Below are 25,311 nucleotides of genomic sequence, written 5' to 3'. Positions count from 1 at the left end.
CACGTCCACCAGTCAAAATAACTTGTTTTTCCTTGTTTGTAACAATTTGTATCCAATTTATAACAAATGTAACCGGCAAAGTCCTCGTAACAAAAATCTCTATTTTATTCTTCCGCTTTGACAGCTCTTTGACAGCTGTCAAAACCTCTATTTCTCTTCTCCCGGCGCTCTCACAAATCGCTCCCAGGGTTGCTTTTTAATTCAATTCCACTTTTCTCCTCCAGCTCAGTCTTATGATTTTCCCTCGTGAAGTTAATAACTTTGTCAAAATAGGGTTGCACTCGATCTTAGTTGTCAAATCCTTTGCTTTAACTCTTCTACAACAGGGGGGGGCTGACTTCCTTTTTGCACCTCCCCCGCTCGCTCCGAATTTTTTTAAAAAAATTATCCCCCTTTTTAGTCCAAGTTCCGATTACTCACGGGTTATTCTTTAAGTCCAGATTTTCAATAGAAGAAGTCAGCGCTCTCCGTCGAATGGCATGCGGCTTCGCTCGGCAGGGGAAGCGAAGGACTCAAAGCACCCCCCCCCCTGTCACCCGCTCCGCAGCCTTTAAAAAGGCTCCTTCGCGGGTCGGGGGGGCGCAAAAGGTGCCAGCCGAGTCACCATGTCCATGGGTTTCAGCGCCCATGGTTTTTGAGGGTCCCCGCGTCGCCGGTGCGGTAGGACCCAGCCCCTGCCGAGCAGGCTCCCTCCAGAGCTCGGAGGGAGTCCGCCATTCGGCGATGGCGCCAACCCGGAAGTCCTATGTTGTTCTTGCCTACTCACTTTCTGTCTCCAAGCCTGCAAATAGTGACAAGATCAGGTAGCTTCTATTTGCTCTTTCCTTTAGTTAGCAGTATGGCATTAGGCTTAGACAATGAGATGAACTGCAAATCAGTGGTGGACTTTGTACTCTCAAATTTCAGAGGCACCCTGTGCAACACTAACATTTGGCAACACTAACATCTCTTGGACTTAGTTCTACAGCTTTTTGTGGTGCCTTCTGCAGTGTGGTGCCCACTGTGTCCAAACCTGTTGCACTACCCTAAAACTGCTTCTGTTGAGAAAAAATTCTAGAGACTAAACCAATCTTGACAAATGGAAAATTTTGGCTAAAAGCCATTAAATGGCAATGGAAAGAACAAGTGCAGCAAACATTCCATTTAAGTAAGGAAACAATCACCACCAGATATGAACAAGTGTATTATAAGATTGACTAGCATGATGGGTTTAGGGGGTGTAGTAGATGAGTAACTGGATATATGTCAAGGTGACATCATTACACAAATGCATCTTTTGCCTGGATCCATAGAGGCTAATGGATCTAAACATCAGGGAATAATTAACACTGCAATCCAGCCCCTAGGAACTCATGCCCATCATATCACTTGCTGTTCTCATTACTTTCCATTTCCCCATCAGGAAAGAAAAGTTGCAGAGGAATCTTCCATATATATGTGAACATAACTACCCAAAGCACAGACATACTGTATATTTAAACATTCTAAATGAACAATACCATTGCAAATTTAATTATGCAAGGAACCCATACAACCCCTAGCCATCATGCTCTAAAAAAAATTCTCTACCATTCCCTAGTTCATATTTCAGGTTGTTCCAAAAAACTCTTTGAAATACAGACTTTTTGTGATTGTTGTGGCTTCATCTTTAAGTGGTATGCAGAATAAGGGAGCAATTCAACACCCAAGAAGCTATCATAAAGTTCTAAGTTAACATGGTGTAAACGGACCCCAGATCCTAACAACATTTAGCAGCAGGGCTACTGCTGGTCCCATCCCCACTGCACCCCTTTTTCAGGGCATACACCTGCTTAAGATCCACCAGGCTTAGCTCAGCCAGCTGGTTTTTGGCTGGGCTGGGCTGGGCTGGTGGAGATAAACCGGCATATTACCTGCTGAACTGGGAATGAGGGAGTTAAGCCAGGGCAGCCTGGTTGTACTGGGTACCTCCCAGCTCAGCTGGAGATTCCTAGACCCTAACCCACTCATCACAGCAGATCTTGCTTATAGGATTGCTCCCATAGTGTTACATATAGTGTAGAGATTTATTGTTATACGCAGGAATTGACTCTCAAGTAGAAAAATAATTCCGAAAAAAATAATTCAAAAATAAATGCATGTTTCAAGAAAAGTTTAATGAAAACAAAGCAGTTCTGAAAACAAATTGCAGCTCTAATGAACAGCAAGTTCAATGCTACAGTTTATATTGTGTTACTCAAACATGAAGTTTGAATGGACTTGTATTGTCAGTTATCCAGTCATTCCTAGTAATGCACATACTTCAGTAGGAGAAAAAAAAAAGTAAAGAAGAACATCTGTGACATTTACTGCAAGTGGCATGGATGCATTCTTTTGGCAAAAGGGAATGTCAGTGATAGACTTCTGAGAGGTCAAAGAATGCTTTCCTTGTTTAGTGCAGAAAGCCTTTCAGCAGTCTCTCCCCCCCCCCCACCAGCAAGTCAGCATCCATGCTACACTAACTGTGTCATTTTTAAAAGAACGCTTGGTGCTGACCACTTTTTTATTTTATTTTTGGATAAAAATCTGCCTAAATGTATGCCTTCAAAACAGAGTTTGATATCTTTGGTTGTGTAGTTGTGAGCATGGGAAAATGTATGCGGGTGAAATAAATTGTTAATGCAGCCAAGTGGAGTTGGACCTCTGCTATAACAAAAGCAAGTGTCATCCATAAGTCTTCACATTTTGGAGATAAATGGGACAACAGATTGAAAGAAGAGTGAACACTCAGCACATTATATTGTGCACAAACCCCTCCGATGATGCCAATAGAATTAAAAAACAAATAAACCAAGAAACAACACCCCCCCACACACACACAGCTATATGAGTCTTAAGAAAGATGTTTCAAGCTTTTAAATGGTTCCATATGGTAACAGAGATGGGGAATAATATGCAGCAACTCAGAAGTAAATCAGATTTTGTGCATGACATATACAGCTTTAATGCAAAGTGGGCAATTCACTCTTGTCACATAACTTAATTCAACCAATGGAGGCCATGATGCTGCTACTAAAGAGTGTCTCTCGGATCAATGCAAACAGAATACAGCTCTGACTTTAGCTGAGTGGGGGCACAATGGCTTCACCTGCTCTGGTTCTTCCAGAGCCTCAGACAAAGGTCTTCTTTCCCTGCTCTGCTGCTTGAGAGCCTTTCACAGCCTAGAAATGGCAGAGACTGAACCTGGGACTTTTCAGCACTTGAACAATGGACAGCCAATTGCCCCATGGAGATCAGGCACATTCACAGGTACTGTGTCCAGGGCTGAGAATTGCCTAAAGAGCCCCATAGACGTCTATAGCCATGATTGCCACCAACAGTTCATGAGCAAGGAAGTAATGATCTAATTGTGTCATTACACACACACACACACACACACACACACACACACATATATCCCACCCTTTCCCCCAACAGCACTCTATGGGGTCACATTTTCATGCTTACAGAGGGGGTGGAGGTAGGGAATAGCAGGGTGAGGAGCAGACTCTTTCAGTAATATCACATTTTCCTTTGGCTGCTCATTGTCTGTGTCATTATTCATCTCTTTTTAAGGACACGGCTGATTCTGTATGAGTGAATAGTTTATATGGCCTACAAGAGAGTCACTGAGGCCAAATTGATTTTTCTTTACTGAATATATATCATGTGCCCTTGGGCAGTTACAGAGGTTAGAGATGTAATGCAAGTGATTATGAAAATAGCATGCTTAAAATGCAGGTCTGCATAATACGTGCTAAAAATAAGAATTTAAAAGTATATTATGATGAGACCAGGCAAAATTCCCTTACCCATAATATTCAAATGAATGCACAACAGAGTTATGCACAATATATTGATAATTATACACCTGTTTATTGAACCACAGTTGTGGGCCCCTTGCAATTCATAGCAATATGAATTGTAAGATTTTCTATTACCTGGTTGTAATCCTGAGAGAAAGTAAATAGTCATTTCAGATAAATGAGTGGGGTAGGAAGTATCTTGTTTCTGATATTAAATTGGGATTTGATAAATGATGGAAGCAACTGAGGAAGCAGTCTTCTGCTGCATGTGAGCTCCAAAAGCACAACCGCCAGATTGTGAGAGGGTAGCTAATCCAAGAAATCCACATATTCTTCCTTCTCCTCCACTTTAAATAACTACTGCTTGAAGGGATTAGCAAGCAAGAGATTGAACTATCAAGTGCTGGAACCAATTTCAATTGAAACAATCAAATATTATGCTTGAAAATAAATCCCAATTTGACCTTTTCTTGCCCAATCAGTGGCCGGGGGGGGGGGGAGGGAGGGGATCAAGTGTCAAATACCAAAAGACAAAAGAATCATAGCAGGCTCAATTATTGCTGGGACATGTAGACTTCTGCTAATTTTCTGAATGTGTTTGGTGCAGGTATGAGTGACTTTCAGGGTTGCATGTGCGCAAGGCCAATCCTACAGCAAGATCTGCTGCAATAAGCATGCTTAGATTCCAGCTACACCAGTTTAACTCCCTCATCCCTGGCTTAGCCAGAGATACAAAGGTGTGTCTTCCCATCCTGACTTACCTGGGATCCAGCTAGCTGAGCAGAGCCTAGCAGATCACAAGCTATCCTAAAGCCTGAAAAGGGGGTGTTTGGGGGGGCATGGTGGGGACGGGACCAGTGGAAGTATTTGGGATGGATCCTGAGCCCATTCAGCTCAGTCATGTGAACTGGCAACCTGGAGTAAGTTAAACAGGCAAAAAGGGTGCTGTACCCCGAAACCTCTTTGAAAGGCTTGCTTTTCCTCTGCCGGCTCAACCACCAGTAGCTCCACTGCTGAATGGAGTTTGAATCTGGTGAAACTTGACACTAGCTCAGTTTACATCCGTGTGCTTTAGGCCTGGTATTGGACTGATCCCAATATGTGATTGTGCAATATTATTTATTTGATACTCAAATGCTAATGAAGTTTTGCATTCTGGTATCCTGTGTGTGTGTAGGGGGGGTGTCCAATTAGGGGTGGGAGAGAAATCAATTATGTTTTCAAAATTTGTGCTTTTCTGAATTTTCTGATTAACTTCTCCAACCAATAATATGCACAGAAATTCATATATTTGGGGAGAGTGTGCATAAAATTAATATATTTGTGAAACTAACATACAAAATGCATCATATTAGTGAAAATTGTTTTAAAGTTGTGTACATTGGCCAAAACTGCAAAAAAACAGAGGGCTTATTAGAATAAATTCACACTGAAATGCTGATGAATTTTTATGAGTTTTCTTCACACTTAAACTGCTACAGACATGTGGAGAACTTGTTTTAAGGCTGGAAAATGAGAAACTAGGGGAAATGAAATTGACTGATTCATCCATTTCTACTTCCAGGGCTCCAAGACTATGTTTCCCCGCCCCCTTCCTGTAAGAAGGTAACATGCCTACAATTTTAATCAGAAAACAAATGTGCCTCAGGTATTAGAAGCTTGGGAAGTAATAATTTAATCAATGATTTAATAAGCAGCAATAAAGTAAGACAAACAATAAACATAATTAAGAGGCTGATGCTATGCATGCTTAATCCAAAATAAGTTTTCTGAGTTCAGTGGGACTCTGATACATACTCTTTCTTTGGAACAGACTCAAGTAAACATGCCTAAGCATGGCTTACAGCACTGTTATGCTATGTACTCTTACTTGTAAGTCCTATTAATACCTGAGGTCTGCCAGTTATGTGCCTGCACTGCTACAGGATCAGTCCACTTCTAGAACATGTGTGGGTGTGTAATTTGATTCATTTTTATTCCACTTTTCACAATATGATAACCGTAAAAAGGATATTAAAATACCAGGAGCCCAGGAAGTTCTGGGCAAACAAATCTTTTGTAATTAGCAAAATGATAACACAGTTTGTACCTTCCGGATCTCTGACAGGAGACCATTGCACAAAATGGCACCACCAATATTATATCCAGATATCCCTCCCCACCATTTAGTGAGCCTGTGGCTAGGTGAACAAACCTGAACCTGAAGTAGCTGCAGCCTCTCGGGCAATGAAGCAGTTGAGCCTCAAGGGTGTGAGTGATGCATTTTTATACTTTAAGCCAAAACTTACATCAGAACATTTGGAATGTGCAAAAGCCAGTAGATGATTGAAGGGATGTTCATGGTAGTGGCTTTAAGCACAGCAAGGCTAGTCACACTTCTCTGAAGTCTCTCAGCCTCACTCACCTCACAGAGTGTTGGTTGTGGGGGAGGAAGGGAAAGGAGAATGTTAGCCGCTTTGAGATTCCTTAAGGGGAGTGAAAACGGATGCGGGTGGTGCTGTGGTCTAAACCACTGAGCCTAGGGCTTGCCGATCAAAAAAAGGTCAGCGGTTCGAATCCCCGCAACGGGGTGAGCTCCCGTTGTTCGGTCCCTGCTCCTGCCAACCGAACAGTTTGAAAGCACGCCAAAAGTGCAAGTAGACTAATAGGTACTACTCTGGCGGGAAGGTAAAGGTCATTTCCGTGTGCTGCTCTGGTGTCGGTGTTCCATTGCACCAGAAGTGGCTTAGTCATGCTGGCCACATGACCCGGAAAAATTGTCTGTGGAGCGGACACATGTGGGCTCCCTCAGCCTATAAAGCAAGATGAGCACCACAACCCCAGAGTCATTTGCGACTGGACTTAACTGTCAGGGATCCCTTTACCTTTACCTCTAAGGGGAGTGAAAGGCGGGATACCAAGTCCAAACTCTTCTTCTTCTTCTTCCCCCGCTAAATTTAAGCTGCATGTTCACAGTGTTGTTCATATCAGATAGGGGTGTAGAGATGTCTTCACCTGACACACATGACATTGTGGGTTTCTTTCCTCTGCAATGCCTCAACCCCCAAAGTCCTGTTTATTAAGCTGTGATTTGTGCAAGAGTGCTCATCTGTGCATCGGTAATGGCTATTAAGGTATATTCACATTGCCATTTACTCCACATCTAGTTTTTTAGTTGGATTGAAGCTGGTTTGGGGTGGGGGAGGGAAGCATCGGCAATATGACCCTATATGACTGACATGGAATTGTAGCTGACCTTGTGTGAATGCAGATTCAAAAACTAGCAGTGGGGCAACTTCGGATGCAGAGTAAGTGGCAATGTGAGCACTCCCTAAGAGTGTGTTTTGCACATTTGCCTGGAAGACTTTGCTTGTTTCTGTCAGAGCCATCAAATAATGCATTCTCAAGTGTCCTTAAAGGTAAAGGGACCCCTGACTATTAGGTCCAGTCACAGACGACTCTGGGGTTGCGGTGCTCATCTCGCTTTACTGGCCGAGGGAGCCGGCGTACAGCTTCCGGGTCATGTGGCCAGCATGACTAAGCCACTTCTGGTGAACCAGAGCAGCCCACAGAAATGCTGTTTACCTTCCCGCCGGAGTGGTACCTATTTACCTACTTGCACTTGACGTGCTTTCAAACTGCTAGGTTGGCAGGAGCAGGGACCAAGCAACAGGAGCTCACCCAGATTTAAACCACCGACCTTCTGATCGGCAAGCCCTCCGCTCTGTGGTTTAACCCACAGCACCACCCACGTCCTCAAGTGTCCTTAAATGAGCTCTATCATGGCATGAAATTTGGGTCTTTATTCCTTCAATGTGCACATGAATAAATATTCTGGGCAGGAAGAGCTTCTGCTAGGCTACATCCATAATGCTTCTTTTGCTGACAGGTAAAGTTTTTCCTGTTTTTAAAGAGCTTTCATTCACTGTTGATGGTAGCAGTTGTGTTTTTAGCTCCAAGCTTTAAAGCATTTTGATTGATTTTTATGTTTTTTAATTGCTCTGTAATTTTTATTATATGATTATTAGGTAATTTGGAATCTTTGCAATGAGACAACGGACAAATTCATATATGAGAAGGTGCAGAAAAAATGTAAAAGACAGTTACAAACAGATCCTGAAGTATTTTCCTTCAGCATACAGATGCTGAAGTATTTTTCTTCAGCACTACTGACTTTTCTAGCTATGTTATTCCCTTTTAATATCCTGGGGGGGGGGGGGCAGGACATTCTGTTGTTGTTCTGTTACGAGTGAACAGCAGCCATTTTGGTTGCCGTGATCTCAAGCAATTTCATAGGGCAATTCCCTTCCCTCCCCAATTTTTTTTCCAGGGCTGTGATCTCATGTGGTGCCCCAAAGTGTGACTTTTTGGGTGCTGTGCCCAAAAAGACCACCAGGGTTGGGGGCACGGCTCAGCAACCAAAATGGCTCTTGTGAATAAAAATGGGAATTTGGCATTCAGGACGATGCAGTCCCAGATGTTGGCTTCAAAGTGTGGGAGGGTATGGGTGGCGGGAAGCACTCAGTTTAAATTAATAGGGTGGTACACTAGATCCCAGAGCAAATTGGGCTGATTTGGGTCAACCCAAATTTAGCAACCCCCAATTGTCCCAGGTCTGATCAGGTCCGTTTCAATGTAATTGGGGTTTAAGCCATAATTAAATGCTGTGCAAGGTACTGAATTGATTTGGGCCCTGGACCTAGGTTAGAATGGCAGCCGTGTTGTATTGAGGCACGGAGGGTGAAAAGAGCCTGCTGGGCCAGCCTAGCAACCAGATACTGTGTAAATTAGGCTTCAGTCTTACCAAAAGAATTTCTTAGCATAAAATCCCAGGGAAGGTGGTTTGCCATAGACTCTTAAGGACCTGTAGACACCAGCAACCCACAATTCTTAGATGCAGTTGCTCTGAAAAGATTTGGTTGTAGGGCTTCCACGCCTAATCAAAGTCCAATAAGAAGCCCTCAAATGTGTGGGGGTGTGTATATATAAGGCCATTGCAAGGAAGGCTGGGAATAATGGAAGGAAAGCAGTGAAGCATTTGCGAATGAGTCTGGCAAGAACAGACAACCATTCTCCAAAAAAGCTTGGACTGAGGTGATTGGTGTTTGTCCATCCCTGATTTGAAACTGGGACAATTGTACCAATATATTAGGAGATGTCTACTCCCTAACAATCTATTCCAGGACCTGATGTTCTCTTACAAGAGGACTGGAATAGGGTGGGGATCCCAGAATATGAATATATATGTATGTGTATGTGTATGTGTATGTGTATATGTATATGTATATGTATATGTATATGTATTGATAAAGTGAATGAAATTCATTATTTTAGGTCAATCAGGCTTCTTTAACTGCAGCCCGAGTTTAGACACTTTTCTTTTGGTCTCATATTCATTAATATAGTTTCCTGTCTAAGGAGAGTTAGTCCATCACAGGTTCATTGCTTCCACTCACCATCACAGAGAAGATGAGCTTACACTTTGCTGCATGAGTGAGAGATGCACTCAATTTTGCCTCCAGTGCACCTCCATCAATTTTAAAAATAGCAACATCGAAAACAACCTATTTTGCAAAACAGGCCAATGTTTCAAGGTATTTTTTTTTTTTAAAAAAAGAGATAGGTCTTTGAAATTCAGCATCCCTGTTCAACTTGATGAAGAAGTCTGTTTACTCATCTGGGAGGACATCTTTAAAAGACAATTCTGTGGTAAGCCTGAGGTCCTAGAATGACTCATTTGGGACTAGCTGGTAGTGCAAGATAAAGATTTATGTGTGTTGAAAATTCAAGATTACTTAGGGTGATATGTGTGAAGTTACAAAAGGCTAGGAGCTTAAGTCAGTATTAAGTGCAGGTGAGGTAACATAAGGGAGAGAAAAAATAGCAAGGTGGACTGTGCTGGGAGAAAGGAAGTGAGTGTGCCACGGATTCAGGTCCCCGTCCTTCTCAAACAGGGGATGTCCAGCACCGATTGCCCAGCCAGGCAGATAATGTGCAGCAGCAGTATGCAGGCAACTTGCTGGAGCTGAATGTTTTAATTTGGACCCATTTTAAACATGTGAATATATAATTATAAATATATACATTGTCCTGATGCTATAGCAGTGTTTCTCAGATGTATTGCAGGGAAACTTCTGTCTTGAAGCTAAAATATTTACATTTGATGTGTGAAATAATTAGAATGACACTCTCGTGAAAGCCTTCCACTCTCCTTGGTTTTTATGTATAAATCATAGATCCAATCATTCCTCCTGGTTGCATGGAGGAAAGTCCAGAGCAGTGGTTCACGTGGGGACGAACAGACAGCTTCCTCTGAAATTGGGCAATTTTGCCATGTCTCCATATGAGGAGTGACTGAAGGATCCACTCACACCAAAATGCAGAGAGATGACGCAGAATTATCAACCCCCATGATGACTGATTGGAAAGGTCATGAAGCCTGTATCATCATGCAGAGATACAGTGGGATACCTCTTCTATGGGAGGAAACGTGGGATTAATTTCCTATTCAGTCACAAGTTTATTGAGTATGTTTGGGCCGGTCTTTATTTCTCAGTCTAATGTACCACCAAGATAGTTGTGAGGATAAAACGGATCAGGGAGCAAAGAATGACATATACAGCCCTGAGCTCCTTAGAATAATGTGGAAGGGGAAATACACAAACAAAATATATATTCTGTTGCTACAAAGAAGGGTCAGAAAAGTAAAATTAAAATAATATGTAGATAGGTTAAAAATCCTTTGCTAATCAGTAATCCATTTTTAAAAATGCATCTGGAGGATGATACTATTATCTGTTTCTGTGTACTAATGTCTCATGAGCGTACAAATGAAGAAAATTCATGCAATCTTGGATGGAGCAACACCTTCATACCAGAAGCCAAATAGAGATATCATGAAATATCAATCTATCCCGTGCTTAGCAACTTGATTGTGAAAATATTTTTTTTTAACTGTACATCAGTGAAGCTTTAAAGGGCAATAACTAAAATAATGTGGGGAAGCTTTACAAAGGTGCATTGGCTGCTAGTCTTTCGAAGTAATTTTGTCACCTAATCCTCTGCACCATATTGATATAGAAGCATGAGCTTGCCTTTGGCTAGGATTTGCGGGTGCACACACAGACATCACTGCCACCACCAAAGGGATAAGGTGTAAGAGTTACATATGCTAGACTAATGGCAAATGAGCTTTGCAAGGTTTAAACTATTACTATCTGTTTACAGTGGTACCTCAGGATAAGTACTTAATTCATTCCGGAGGTCCGTTCTTAACCTGAAACTGTTCTTAACCTGAAGACCACTTTAGCTAATGGGGCCTCCTGCTACCGCTGCAGGATTTCTGTTCTCATTCTGAAGCAAAGTTCATAACCCGAGGTAATATTTCTGGGTCTGTAACCTGAAGCGTATGTAACCTGAAGCATATGTAACCCGAGGTACCACTGTATTTATTTCCTGGTATCATAGGTTAGGCTGACCTTTCTGGACTGTCATCTAAATGAGACTTTAGCATTACTTAATATCCTGTTAGAGAAGGCAAGGCAGAACTCAGCGTCCAGGTTGCTCACTGGAACAAGACTGTTTGAGCATCTTTCAGCGATCCTGGTCCAACTGCACTGGCTACCGATTAGTTTCCAGGCCCAATTCAAAGTGCTGGTTTTGACCCATAAAGCCTTTAACAGCTCGGGACTGCAATAGCTTAAGGACCACCATTCCCATATGAACCTACCCGGACCCTGAGATATCTTCTGAGGCCCTTCTTCGTGTGCCTCCTCCTTGAGAGGTCTGAAGGGTGGCAACACAAGAACAGGGCCTTCTCTGCAGTGGCTCCCTGTCTGTGGGATGCTCTCCCCAGGGAAGCTTGCCTGGCGCCTTCATTATACACCTTTAGGCGCCAGGCAAAAACATTCCTCTTCAACCAGGCCTTTGCCTGACCTGACATCCTATACCCTTTTTAAAATGCTGGCTCTTTTCGGGGCGTGGGGGGGGGAATGGTTTTTGTTTTGCTTTTATGTAAGTGATTGTTAATGTGAACCACCCTGAGACCTTTGGGTATAGGGTGGTATAGAAATACAACAACAACAACAATTTAGGTATTAGATAAGAAAGAAAAAAACACATTTTATTACAAGTTAATCCTCCCTGCCAATGCAAGTAAGCATGAGTTCCAATTTATAATATGTCAGAATTTATAATAAGTCCTGTGATGCAAATACCACTCCTATGTGCTTGAGATTCCAGTGCCCAGAGCTCTCCCCACCTTGAAGAAAGAAGATTGGCATAGAACTCCCCCACCCGCTGTGCCTGTTCTGGCTGTGATTTGAAATCTCTCAGCTATGAACTTGCCATACTTTTGTCTTGGCATGGTGATGTGCCAGGTTAAACAGACCCCCATCACTCCTTCAGTTGACCTGAAGGCATTGGAGAACACCAAGCCGAAAAATATGCAGTTGGGGTGAGAACACAGCCCTGCTTCACACCGCTCTCTATAGGGAAGGTGTCCGAGGATGAACCATGTGCATGTTCTTGTGGAAAGGCACCGTCATCTTGTGGCACTTAGGTGGGCATCCTATCTTGTTGAGCAGTGTGAAGAGTCCTTTTCAGCTGATGAGGTCAAAGACCTTCATCAGGTCTATGAAGGCAACAGACAAGGGGTGTCTCTGCTCTCAGCATTTGTTCTGCAGCTGGTGCAATGAGCAATCATGTCAACTGTTGAGCTCTGAGCTCTAAAACTGCACTGTGACCCTGGATAGACCCTGTCAGTGAGTGACTGTAATCTGTTGAGAACTACATGGGCAAAGGCTTTCCCCGCAGGACTCAGCAGAGAGGTTGCTTGATGGTTGTAGCAATCATGGCGGTCCTAGAATCACAGAATCATAGAGTTGGAAGAGACCACAAGGGCCATCGAGTCCAACCCCTTGCCAAGCAGGAAACACCATCAGAGCACTCCTGACATATGGTTGTCAAGCCTCTGCTTAAAGACCTCCAAAGAAGGAGACTCCACCACACTCCTTGGCAGCAAATTCCACTGTCAAACAGCTCTTACTGTCAGGAAGTTCTTCCTAATGTTTAGGTGGAATCTTCTTTCTTGTAGTTTGGATCCATTGCTCCGTGTCCGCTTCTCTGGAGCAGCAGAAAACAACCTTTCTCCCTCCTCTATGTGACATCCTTTTATATATTTGAACATGGCTATCATATCACCCCTTAACCTCCTCTTCTCCAGGCTAAACATGCCCAGCTCCCTTAGCCGTTCCTCATAAGGCATCGTTTCCAGGCCTTTGACCATTTTGGTTGCCCTCCTCTGGACACGTTCCAAACTTCTAAACTTACAACACGTTCCAAACTTCTAAACTTACAACATTTTCCAAAGGTAGCTTCATGAACACTGCCTTGCTGTAATTTATCCTGGAGATTAGCAACACATGAGTTACTATGGACAGGCTGTCTGTGGTTTAAGATGGTGTGCTAGTCTCTTTATGCTATGTAAGACACTTGTGCATTCAGTGAAAGAGCTACAGCAGCCTGCAGTCCTGTCCATTCAGGTGGAAGATCCCAGGTGGAACTAGCTTGTGCACCTAATGTCTCTATCCGGCCTTGACTGAGCTTCAGCTTGTTGGCCGTTATGTAGCCTATGACCAAGTCCAGGCAGGGGTTCAGTTCTTCCACCGTAAAAGAGAGATAGAACTGGGTGTTGCCACCATACTGATGGCACCAAGCTCCAAGGCCGCTGTTTTGATGTAGGCTTTGAAAAAACAATTGGGGGTGGTTGGGAAGAGACATCCTTGTAGGGCTCCATAGCTTAAATGCCAAGAAACCCTTAGCCGTTCCTCATAAGGCATCGTATCCAGGCCTTTGACCATTTTGGTTGCCCTCCTCTGGACACGTTCCAGTTTGTTCCTGATGCCTTCCTCTGCCCCACCTGCAGTAAGAGAGGCCTCTCCCATATCTGTCTCTACAGCCACAGCAGGTGCTGTAACTCTCCAACAGTTTGACTTAACTCCCACAAGGGTAATGGAGTATGCTCCTGCAGGGGCAGAAAGAGCCAGCACTTGTGGGACTAGTAATAAGGAAGGTTATTGTTGGGCTTGCATTTGATGTGAGGTAGAGTAAAATGAAAGAGTCTGTGGTATATTATAATTGCATATTCTGTCTGTCTGAATGTATGTATCTGTCATTGTTGATCCATACTGGAAAAGAATTCAGATAAATTTATGTTCTACTGTCCTAAGTTGACCAACTCACAGTATGGGTTCTCTCTCTATGGAAGAACAAACTCATACAGACTTCCAGAGCCACTGAGTTTTATTTAGAGGGTTATATAGTGGAATAATACAACATACACTTTTCCTTGTTTCTAACACGTTTACAGTTCTATTTTGATTTGGATTAGGTTTGTCAGGTTTTAGCTTGTATATTTTAATTACAAACACAAGCTTGTAAGAAACAACAGTAATCTTGAAAAACAATGCTCAGCAAATACTCTCGTTTATACAGATACATTACCTTTAATTTTAAATTTTTAAATTAGGACTTCCGGGAGAGGCGTCATGGCTGACTAACTGCTTTCTGCCAGCATGCTGTTGACAGAGATAATTATGTGGTGATTAATTATAGCTAGGCTATAAATCCTAGCTATTGAATTATCTCTGAGGGACAGAGAGAACAGGGATTAACTTTCAATATTCTGAAAGCACTGATCCCATGTTGCGGGATCAAGAAATCTGCGGAGGACCCGGATGGACAGGCTAAGTGATGGGAAGGATTGTAACTGTGTTCAACACTGCATAATAACCCTAGACATAAGTCCTTAGGGCAAAGGTCAGATTAACCTCCCTTTCTTCAATTATCTTCAAAACCCTTATAAATCACGATCAAAACTATCTCTCTGACAGTTAAAATGTTTGCATGAAATATGTCCCAACTGCTGGCTTAAGAAAAGATGCTATTCAGGGGCTGAAATAAAAATAAACAAAAAGCCACCTTGGAAGAATGGCAGATGCAAGTAATGGACTATATGGAAATGGCGGAAATGACTGGCAGAATCCGAGACCAGGGAGAAGAGTTGGTGGAAGAAGATTGGAAGAAATTTTAAATTTATTTACAGAAACACTGTAAAGTTTTTGAATGTTAATGACATTGAAATGAAATGAAGGGGTTCTAGTAACAAGGTATAAGAATATGTAAGAATGGATTGACATTTGATGAAAATTTGAAGCTATAATATGTGAGGAAAAATAATTAAGGATAAATTAACAGGATATGAATTTGTTGAACCAATTGTTAAATGGAATACAAAAAAGGGAGGCATGAGGAAGTCAGGAAAATAAGTTAATCAAAGACGAGAAACTAAAAAAGAGGGATTTTTGTTTTTTGTTTTTTCTTTTTGTTCTATGTTAAATGTTTGCATTTTTGTATTTTGTATTTTGGTATTTTTGTGTTTTTGTATTCTTCCTGTGTTTTTTCTTTCATATATTGTCTTATAACTTTTTTACTGTTAAATGCAATAAAATATTATTAAAAAAATAAAAATAAAAATAAACAAAAAGCATGCAACAAAAAAGATTTTAAACAGAGATTTTCCACTGCTGTTAAGTTTTTAATTTGCTTTGTTCTGCTTTTAATCCTCTGCTTCATTGATGAATCTGCGGATTGTAATGAGAAACTACATGGCTGTGTGCTGTGAGAGTAAATAAAGATTGTGTGGAACGGAGCAATAGGAGTCAGCACAGTTGAAATTATGGGAAACATCTCACTGATTGTTGGGGGAATATGGTGGCCCTTGGACTTAGAGCAGAACTGCATGGAATGCACAAGAATGGACTGGATAAAGCTGAGTCTGAAGAAGTTAAAGAGTATTTGGAAGGACTCTTGGGGGGGCGGGGATACTGATGGAGTATTCCCAGAACAGAACAATGAGAGAACTTTCACAAGAGTGCTGGGAGGAGTGGAACTAGAGGAAGTGAAACAGTCAGTGGAATTATGGTGTGGGAAACCATGTTTAACAAGAAATAAGTTAGAAAATTTGAATAAGTGTGTGAACTAATGAATAAATAATAATCAATGATTGTGGATTATGGTCTCAATATATGATCACAGTGAAGAGACACCTGAAGGAATGCTTGAGGGTGTCTTGTTGCTCAGGACCAGAGGCAAAGCTGGTATGCTGAACTGGAGGAAGACTGTTATTGACATTTATCAATAACAGGATTTGGAGAGCATCTTTTGGACTTTTTGTTTGGAAGGAAAATGAACTTGGGATGAACTTGGGATCCAACTGTAGATGGAAAAACACAGTCTAGCAGATGGAAGAACAACTTGATATTATTTGGGATTGAACATTGTAAGTATTTTGAAGAAATCTTGTATATACCACTGACAGACAGACAGCTGAATATTGTTTTTATTTTTATTTCTTTCCATCTAGTTCTATTTATTTTTTATTATCTTCTTATCTTTTTCTGATTCTTATTTGGTTTGTTTTTGTTTTTGTTTTGTTTGTTTGTTTGTTTTGGTTTTGATCGGTCTTTTGTTGCTATTGTCCTATACTCTGGGTTAAAGAGAGAACTGTACGTAGATGAAGGTTATGATCAGTTGGTGAAGGATCCTGTGTGAGACAAAGAGATGGGGAGATCTTCCAGGGTGAGAGGCTGGGGGATGCTCCCAGGTGAGGGGGGCTCTCCTTTTTCCTCCTTGGGACAAAAGTTGAGATATAACTTTAAGAGAAGACTTTACATTCTTCTATATTTTTTTCTTTTTTCTTTCTTTGTTTTCTTGGTTTTTGCATGTTGTTTTTATTATTTTTGTTCTTAGATTAATTTGTTTTTTATTGTATTATGAAAAGTCTTAATAGATTTTTTTTAAATTAATTTTTAAATTAAACCACTGTTCAAAAGTTGAGAAGCCTTTTTCCTACTGGAGCAACTTCTTTGTTAGTTTTGCCCCCTCCCCCCAAAACGTCTCAGTTTATCAGCATGTATTCTCTCCACTTATAGCACCTTTTTAAATAACAGCTAGAGTATTCTGTCTTTGGTAGAAATAAGGCCTTGCGTGTCGAGGTCCCCAGGGCCACCCCAATAACTCACACATCACACAGAATTTTTTGTTTAAGGTTTTTGGCATAATTTTGGCCACAACTTTATTAAAATACAAATTTGTGAGTGGTTGCGTAGGCATTGGTTGCGACTATCTGCCCCCACCATGGGGGACAGACTGACATTCCACACGATGCGAAAGTCAGAATAGGGGAATACACTTGGGGGTAACGACGGAGCAGGGAACCTGCCCTCAGCCCTCCCCAAAGGCAACCAGGAGCTCATTGCTATGGCCCGAGCCCCCTTGACAGAGTGGACAAGCAATAGTTAGCCCCCAATTCCTTTAATGAAATCCCTTGCAGCAGCAGCATTAGAGGGGCAGGCACAGCCAATCCATGCCCCTCAACCAACCAAACCATAAACCAATGCCTAACTGCAACCTTACAAGTTCTCACGATTTGCCACGCAGTAGGCAAAAACCAAATGGCCCCAGCCAATCAGCCAGATGGACAAAATTCATACCGGGCTCCTGCCCCAAGAGCATACGACCCCATGACAGGCATAGTAAGGTCAAAGCGAACAACCCTAATTCTAGGGAGAGGGGGACGGGCAATCCAATGCATGGGCGAAAAGAGGAAGCCCTAACCTCATGCAAGGAGTTTTAGCATTCCTGGCTGTCAATCAACAAATGGCAACATTAACTTCTTCCCAACAACAAGGGAAGCCCCAATCGCATCAGTGGCCAACGATCAATTAGCCCACCCCCAACTTCGGAGAGTACTGGTGGCCCCCACCGCAACACGTGCTCTCCATGAAGGAGAACACGCTTTATCTACTTGATGCAACCTGCAGCTTGAAGCACCACTTTGTTTATAGCAATATGTACACTTGCAAAAAAAACCCCAAAACCTGTGGACTTGTGGATTTAGGTCAGGATGAAGTTAGGAGGTGACAGGTTTAATTGAGATTCCTGCATTGTATGTGGTCGGACTTGATGGCCCTCAGGGCCCCTTCCAACTTTACAATTCTATGATTCTATGAATTGTTCAATATCAAATAAAATATTGATATGTGTCAAAGAGGTATAAATTCAGATCTGCACTCTGCAGTAAACACATGCAATGAGTCTTCGAATGCTGCAGGAACCAAGAGATGAATATGCATGTGCAACCCAGTCCTTAATAACAGAGGTTGTTAAAATGAAATCACTGTTCCTGTAAATTTGCACAGGCGATTCTGGGATGTTAACTGGGTTATGGGTTCCAGCAAATATTCATCACACCTCTGTTGCTGCCATGAAAATGACAGAAGGACAGCAGAAAATGTGAGTGTCATCCATTTAATGGTACTGGCTTCCAACACATGATGGGGGGAAGATGTCTGGATAACTGACACTGATATGACCATGACGCTCGGTTGCAATGTCTGTTAATCTGGTATTTGATGGCACTTTGAAGATTTAAAAATAATAATGAGGCAGTCTCCATGCTCACATTGACTGAAAATTAAATACACCCCGCCTATTCTATGGAAATGGTCTTAATTTCACAACATCACTTAATTTATTAATTTATAAGAGAAGCTGGGAAGGTCATTTTATTGAAATAAATGTTGGGCCAGTTTACATTGGATATAACCATGAGCCGGGGGTGGGCACACAACACAATGATATTATGAAGCACATTTTCATCTACTACATGTTACAACAACAGCACCAAGATTATTGCCAAATCTACTTTTGCCCGCAGCGGAACACTGCACCTAATTTTATGAGGTTGCTTTTACTGCAACAGTTGCCATTTCAGGAACATAAACATTTTCAGACAAAACCTTGCCGTCCACTATTTCATTCCTGTTCAAAACCAATGACACCCCCCCCCATCTACTGCACCAGAGTCAACAGTCCCCAGATTTTGTGGGGTATGTTGACTGCTAGGCATGAGAAAAGGTTTTGAGATAAGCACGAGGATTGCTGTAAAGCCTGATGATGATCCAAAGACAATAGCCACATGCAGGTGTTCACAGAATGCTGAAGGGAAATGAGCAATGCACGAACCATGTGCACTAGACCTGCCCCACCACCCCTGACCTTGCTGCTTCTTACATCTGAGAGGGAATTATTCATGTGTTTAGAACAAGCTTGGAATCTTCCCCAGCTAGGAAGCTTGCAAACCGACAAAGAATTCCCCTTCAGACTTTCCTGCTCATGTATGGGAAGCTCTGGAGTGGGCGTGGGGCCTTTGGAGGTGGTGTGCGAGCATCCAAGTCTACCCAGCTGCTTAGAAATTTGAGGTATTTTTAATCCATTATAGTATTTTAACTTTTGTATGTTTTAAGGTAGGATTGGGAAAACACCCTTGATGTTTTCCCCCCTTGATGTTACTGTTTTATCTTTTGCAAACCGCTTTGAGAGGTTTTTTTTTTTTTTACAATTAGATTCTAGAAGGAAGAGCCATTTGGGGACTCCTCTGCAGGTTAACTGTTCAGGTTCTTAAAAGAACAGTGGCCCCCTCTTTCACAGCTTTCAGGTGATAGCCTTTCTGCTGATACCATGCAAGTGGTTCAGGTGCAAAAGGCCAACAACCTGGTGCATGGCACATTAGGACTGGTGCAACAATGCTTTGACAGTATTACATAGAATCATAGAATCATAGAGTTGGAAGAGACCACAAGGGCCATCAAGTCCAACCCCCTGCCAAGCAGGAAACACCATCAGAGCACTCCTGACATATGGTTGTCAAGTCTCTGCTTAAAGACCTCCAAAGAAGGAGACTCCACCACACTCCTTGGCAGCAAATTCCACTGTCGAACAGCTCTTACTGTCAGGATGTTCTTCCTAATGTTTAGGTGGAATCTTCTTTCTTTCCCATTCATGTGAATGGGTCCCCAAGATTTAAAGTTTTGGGCCAGCATGTGCCAGCCCATGGATTTGTAGATACAAATATGACCAGAAATTTGCATAATCTTAATCATCCTTGAAATTCCTTTTATCTAAATCTTTTTATCCTATGAATCAGAAATTCTACATGAATATAGTTTCTGCATTTTTAGTATACACATTATTATGCAAACTTTGTACTAAGCAGGGTAAATATTTACATGTAAAGGGTTGCTCAGTGACTTGTGGTAGCTTTGACTATATTATATAAACTGCAGATTTCATGAGGTTGTGAGAAAGAGGAAGAAAAGGAGAGGCATGGTGCCACTGAACCTTAAGGCATTGTGGATTTAAAAGCAAATCAGGCTGAGCAAACAAGTTCTCATAGTACAAAATTATTATTATTATTATTATTATTATTATTATTATTATTATTATTATTATTTTAAAAATTCAGCCATTTAATATTTTTACAAGTCTTTAAGGTAGCTTATGAAGACCAAACAATACAATATTAAATATATTAAAACCAAAAATGTATATGTAAACAGAAGTACAGCAGAATTTGCAGCTTTGGCAAATGAAAGAGACTTGAGAAGCTGTAATAATATAGCCCGAATATTACCAGTCTCTGGAACAATCACCGCTTTTCAGGAGGAGGCACAGCTGGGGGTATCCACTAAATGCTATAGATGCCATTTCTGTGACCAACAGCAAAACGTAAGGAAGTACAAGCCCATCCAATACAGGCCAACTACCATTCTCATGGGTGTTGACTCATCTAACCACCACACTCGTCTCTTGTCTGGACAGGGTTAAGCATTCGTTTATTATCCTTTATGTAGATCGCTGCAGACTACAAATCCCTATTCTGGACATGCATAGCTACTTTTGGATAAGATTAAAAATAGATTTAGTGTTTGGTATTGTCCACATATTGATGGTACTTCCTCTTAGTAGATGGCCTCTCCTAGTGGTTTCATGTAGCATGGTTGAATAAAACCAGATGGAATCCCATAAGATAAATTCCACAGAGTCAATGAATAGTCATCCAGGTCTACCTGCTGGAATCTGCCTGTCAAGTCAGGTGAAGCCACTGCAACATAGTGTTTTCTATTTGCATTCCAAATAGGCAAAGCAGGAGGATACCATGACTGATGGAATGGTGTAAAAGCTGCTGAGAACAACAAGTTAATCAAGTATCTCATCCTAGTGCAGACTGCCCACAAAGGTTTCAGTTCCCAAAACTGCCAGAATTGGGTTCAGAAATGACATCCAGAAATGTCTGGTGTTACCTGCCATCACACAAAAAGCTTTCCCAATAAGGGGAGTTTTGCTACCAAGTCCATTGATGTTTCTGCAGGAGCAGTCTCACTTACCACCTCTTGGATCCAACTGGACACATCCTTGCTGCTAGTGATCAACCATGATGAGGAAAGGTCAGGCATAGGGATTGTTGACTGTACTCCTCCAAGTGTCTTATGCACATCTATTGGCTGCTGTAGTGGAAACTCATACAAGAAACTGAGGCGAAGGAAACACCACACATCAGTTATTTGTCCCACTATTAGGGGAAGAAATATTTTCCTAAGAGAAAATCATGCAAGCAGAAAGTTAGTGCGATGACCCCACTGTCCATGAATGGGTTACCCAAAATAATTGATAGTTTTGGTACAGCCAACCCATATTTAAAGTTCTTATATAAGAAAACAAGAAAATAATAATCTGTTTGATAAAATCAACCTGAAATGCAATATTACTAGCATTAGTTTCCATTTTAAGTTGAAAAAACAATGTCTATCACAATGGCAAACACACATATAAAAAGAGATGAAGGCCCCAATCCAGGATGGGGCACCTGCATTAACAGCTTCTGGGTGCAAAGCTAATACCAGACATGTGTATCCAGCATTCAAATGGCTGGGTGCATCTTTTCATGCAGGGTGGGGTGCCCTTGTTTTTGTCCACAGCAAATTATTTCCCATGACCAGACCTGGACTGGGGCCTGGATCTGCTGGTTTCGAGATTGATAGCCACTTGTTAATTTCATACAAACACTTGCAACTTTTTCAAATATCTGTTTGATCTTTACAGATAGGTAGCCGTGTTGGTCTGCCATAGTCAAAACAAAATAAAAAAATTCCTTCCAGTAGCACCTTAAAGACCAACTAAGTTAGTTCTTGGTATACCAAGAACTAACTTAGTTGGTCTTTAAGGTGCTACTGGAAGGATTTTTTTTATTTTGTTTGATCTTTGTTATCAAGGTGAAGGACAACCCAAAGACATCTAGCCAAAATCACAGCATGAGAGCAGCATTTCCTATAACTATTCCTGACAGCTGTTTATCCCATCTATTTTTAAAACTTCCAGTGAAAGAGATTCTGCAGCTTCCCTTGTGAATTCTTGTCATTGCTCACCTTTTCTGAAAGTTTTTTTCTAATTAGAATAAATTTAAGCCAGCAACTAAAACGGACTGGTCCCTATTCATAGAAAGTTACAACTTACTGAGCCCTATTAATTTCAGAGGACTTATTCATGATGAACTATGTCATGAGCAAGACTATAGAGCTGAAACGAAAATGTTCCATATGTATGGGCTTCTCATTCTTTTCTATAAGGTACCACTGATGATGTTTCAGGGAGTGCTCAAGTGTAATAGTGCAGTTAGTACTGCAGCATCAGGACCAGTGTGTTGTAATAAATCTACATGAAGCCTGTAATTGCTAAGTAATACTTAATTTTGTCTCCTACCTCTGAAGAGCCTAGACCTGCTTAGATATAGTTCCTAAAAGGAACTCAGTCAATGAGTCGCCAGGGGGAGCAAGGTCCTGCAAGCCTTGGTGGAATCTATCAGGGTCCATCAGCCTCCATGAACGAGCCCAAATTGGCTTGCAATCTAAGCAGGGTGGGGGTGGAAAGTCAATCCTGGCTTTCAGAGCATAGTGATCAGACCATGGCACCTTCATCGAAGGAGACATGATCACATCTATGCCTGCACCAAAGATCAAATCCAGCATGTGGCCTGCTTGGTGTGTGGGGCCCGAAACAAACTGGGAGAGCCCTAGTGTCACCATGGAAGACACCAGGTCCAGAGCCTATGCAGAGGGAGTGGCATCAGCATGGATGTTGAAGTCCCCCAATACCAATAGGTTAGGGAACTCCAAGGTCCAGCCGACCACTACCTCCAGTAGGCCTGACAGGGTGGCTGCTGGTGCACTAGGTGGCCAGTACACTAGACAGACAGCCAAGCTCTCCTCGGAACCCCACACTAGGCCAACACATTCAATGCCAAGGATCGATGGTGATGGAAGAGCCCTGAAAGAACAATCTTCCCAGATTAACAATGCCACCCCTCCCCCCCCCGGCCCTTGCAACTGGTGGAGGACGGAGAAACCCAGGGGCGCCATCTCTCGTAAGGTAACTGTTTTCCCTTCATGCCCCCAGGTCTCTGTCACACAAGCCAGGTCAACCCCCTGCGAGGTAAAGAAATCTCGCAGGGTGGCGGTTTTGTTGCCTATAGACATGGTGTTGGACCATACCAGTGACAGAGGTGAGTAATCCTTGCTCACCCTACCCTCGTCTCTCGGGATGGGGCGCAGATTGGAAGGGGTATGAGCATATCCGTATCTCGATCCCCTTCGCCTATAACATCTGCCCCCACCGCCATACCTCCCTCGCCCCTCCACGGTAGCAATCCCAAACCTCATTCTTGCCTCCATTGATGGCATTGATGTTATTCTTTCCCAGCCCAGTTATTCTGCTTATAATATCAACAACTTGATATACTCTAATTAGTCGAGTAGGACAAACCAGCTAACCATCAGCTACCTATCTGATTATATGAAAACTATTATATTATTTGTCAACCAATAATATTAAACTAATTAATTAAATTAGAAAATAAACCACAAAACATTCCACGGCTAAACAAAGCTACCATATAACATACATTCAGGGAAGAAAAACCACCTAACTAGCAGGAAAACAACAATCAAGTATCTAACAATAGACAAGCAAAACTTAAATATAATCATGAAGTAACGGACTATAAAGAACTAAAACAGCTGGCAAAGGAGGGGGGAAGGGAAAACAGTTCCTCCCACCCTTAATATTGGACCCAGAATTCTGCATAAGATGCTATTAATGGACAACAAGGGAGGTGATATATCACATTTTCCTCTAAAATTAAGAGCTAAACAAGGAAACCTGATCGATTCTTCCCCCTGTGCTATCGACAATTCTGGGCCCCGGAGGTTTTTGTAGCATCATGTGCCAGCTTGAGTCTACTCGAATGATCTCTGAATCTGCCAACCTGGACAACCAAGAGACATCAGGGGACGGGCAAAGGAAGGAGGGGCAGGCTCAGTAAATTCCCTGTTTGGTGTTGATGCCATGCTCAATGGTCTCAGGGGGCCCTCCCCTTGCTGTTGCGCTAGCACTTGTAGCAACAGAGAAAGTGTTCCTCTTAGCATCAGGAGTCCTCGGGTTTTCCCCCGCAGCTGGTGTTCTCAGGGGCCACGGGGTGATACCTTGGGGGGGGAGCCTCCGTTACCTCATCGTTCTCCATGCCAGGGTGGGAGCCACCAGTGTTGCTGCCTCCGGGACCGACCGTCCCCCAGCTGCCACCTGGGTAGGTTCAATCTCAGGTGCCTTGAGACCTGGGAGGGTCAGGATTGGCCTCGTCCTAAACTCCAGCTGCATCTGAAGAAAGGATGTCAACTCACCCCCAGGTGGAAGGCCCTCATCACAAAGGCCCTGGAGAGCCTTGACCTCACGTAAGTTCTGTTGGTTACCCCCTCTGCTATGGCCAGCTGCCAGCCCTGTGGCTTAAGAATCTCTGGCGTCTTGAGAGCGGAACCGTCTGACAATCACTGACAATCATTCTCAAAGAACTAAGAAGCAGGAACCAAGAAGCTGCAGAAGGGGCTTCCAGTTCCACTCTGCCTTAATGGAGGCAGCCCCCATGACAGCGGGAGATCGTTGGTGAAGGAAAAACAAGGATGAATCATCCTTGCAAATTCTCCCCAGGGATGGGGGAACGGGCTTCCCTCGCAGTTCATCTCAACACCTGGCTCTGGCATGGAATGTGGGGGGCAGGGAGGCGCTGAGTGCAAAAGCCTTTCACCTGGTGTAAACCCTCCAACACTGCCATTAAGAAGCAGAGGTTCTGTTAATTAGAGCTTAATTGGACTAAAGTACAGGCCCGTGCTAGAAGAGATGAGATCACAAACTTCAGAACAAACCAACTGCAAGGACTTCAAGGTTTGAATTTGAGATAAGACTTCGTTCAGTGCAAAAGACGGGGCGGTGGGGAGCTTACGCTTTCTTTATTTAAAGTTTTCTTCTCTACATTTATGATTCAGCAACTCTCCTCTGAATGTTAGTTCAAATTATATTTCTACAAGAGAGGATGGAAGAAATTGGATTATAATATCAAATGAACTGTGTGTGTAAAAAAAAAGAAAAAAGGGAATAAAGTTCTATATTGCAAAAGGTTTATGATGGAAACTTAGAACTTGCTGTTCCCCATCCTTTATTATATATGAAGTGAACTGAATAACACTAAGAGGGCTTGGAATTTAATTTAATTGGAAGGATAATTTGCCATATATCTTCAGCT

At 42.3% G+C, this 25,311-nt stretch overlaps 1 protein-coding gene across 5 annotated transcripts in view; it reads right to left on the bottom strand.

Moving 5' to 3' along the window:
* The window catches only part of LOC307214292 (uncharacterized protein), a 47,392-nt gene extending 22,647 nt beyond the window's left edge, over positions 1-24,745 (bottom strand). For 3 of the 5 annotated variants that reach the window (XR_013837876.1, XR_013837877.1, XM_079973115.1), the window contains exons 1-2: positions 24,244-24,745; positions 21,071-21,278 (exon numbers count right to left, since the gene is read on the bottom strand). Coding sequence is in view for 1 of the 5 variants with exons in the window: in XM_079973115.1 (XP_079829241.1) it covers positions 21,071-21,278; positions 24,244-24,392 (357 nt within the window). In the remaining 4 variants the exon portion in view is untranslated. Of the gene's footprint in view, positions 1-9,977; positions 10,259-21,070; positions 21,279-24,243 lie in introns of those variants that run through there. The other 2 variants (XR_013837879.1, XR_013837878.1) reach the window with 2 other exon arrangements.
* Between the last annotated feature and the right edge of the window lie 566 nt (positions 24,746-25,311).

Source organism: Podarcis cretensis (genome assembly GCF_951804945.1).
Source record: "Podarcis cretensis genome assembly, chromosome: 4".
NCBI lineage: Eukaryota > Metazoa > Chordata > Lepidosauria > Squamata > Lacertidae > Podarcis > Podarcis cretensis.
This window is presented reverse-complemented; position numbering and strand designations above follow the sequence as displayed.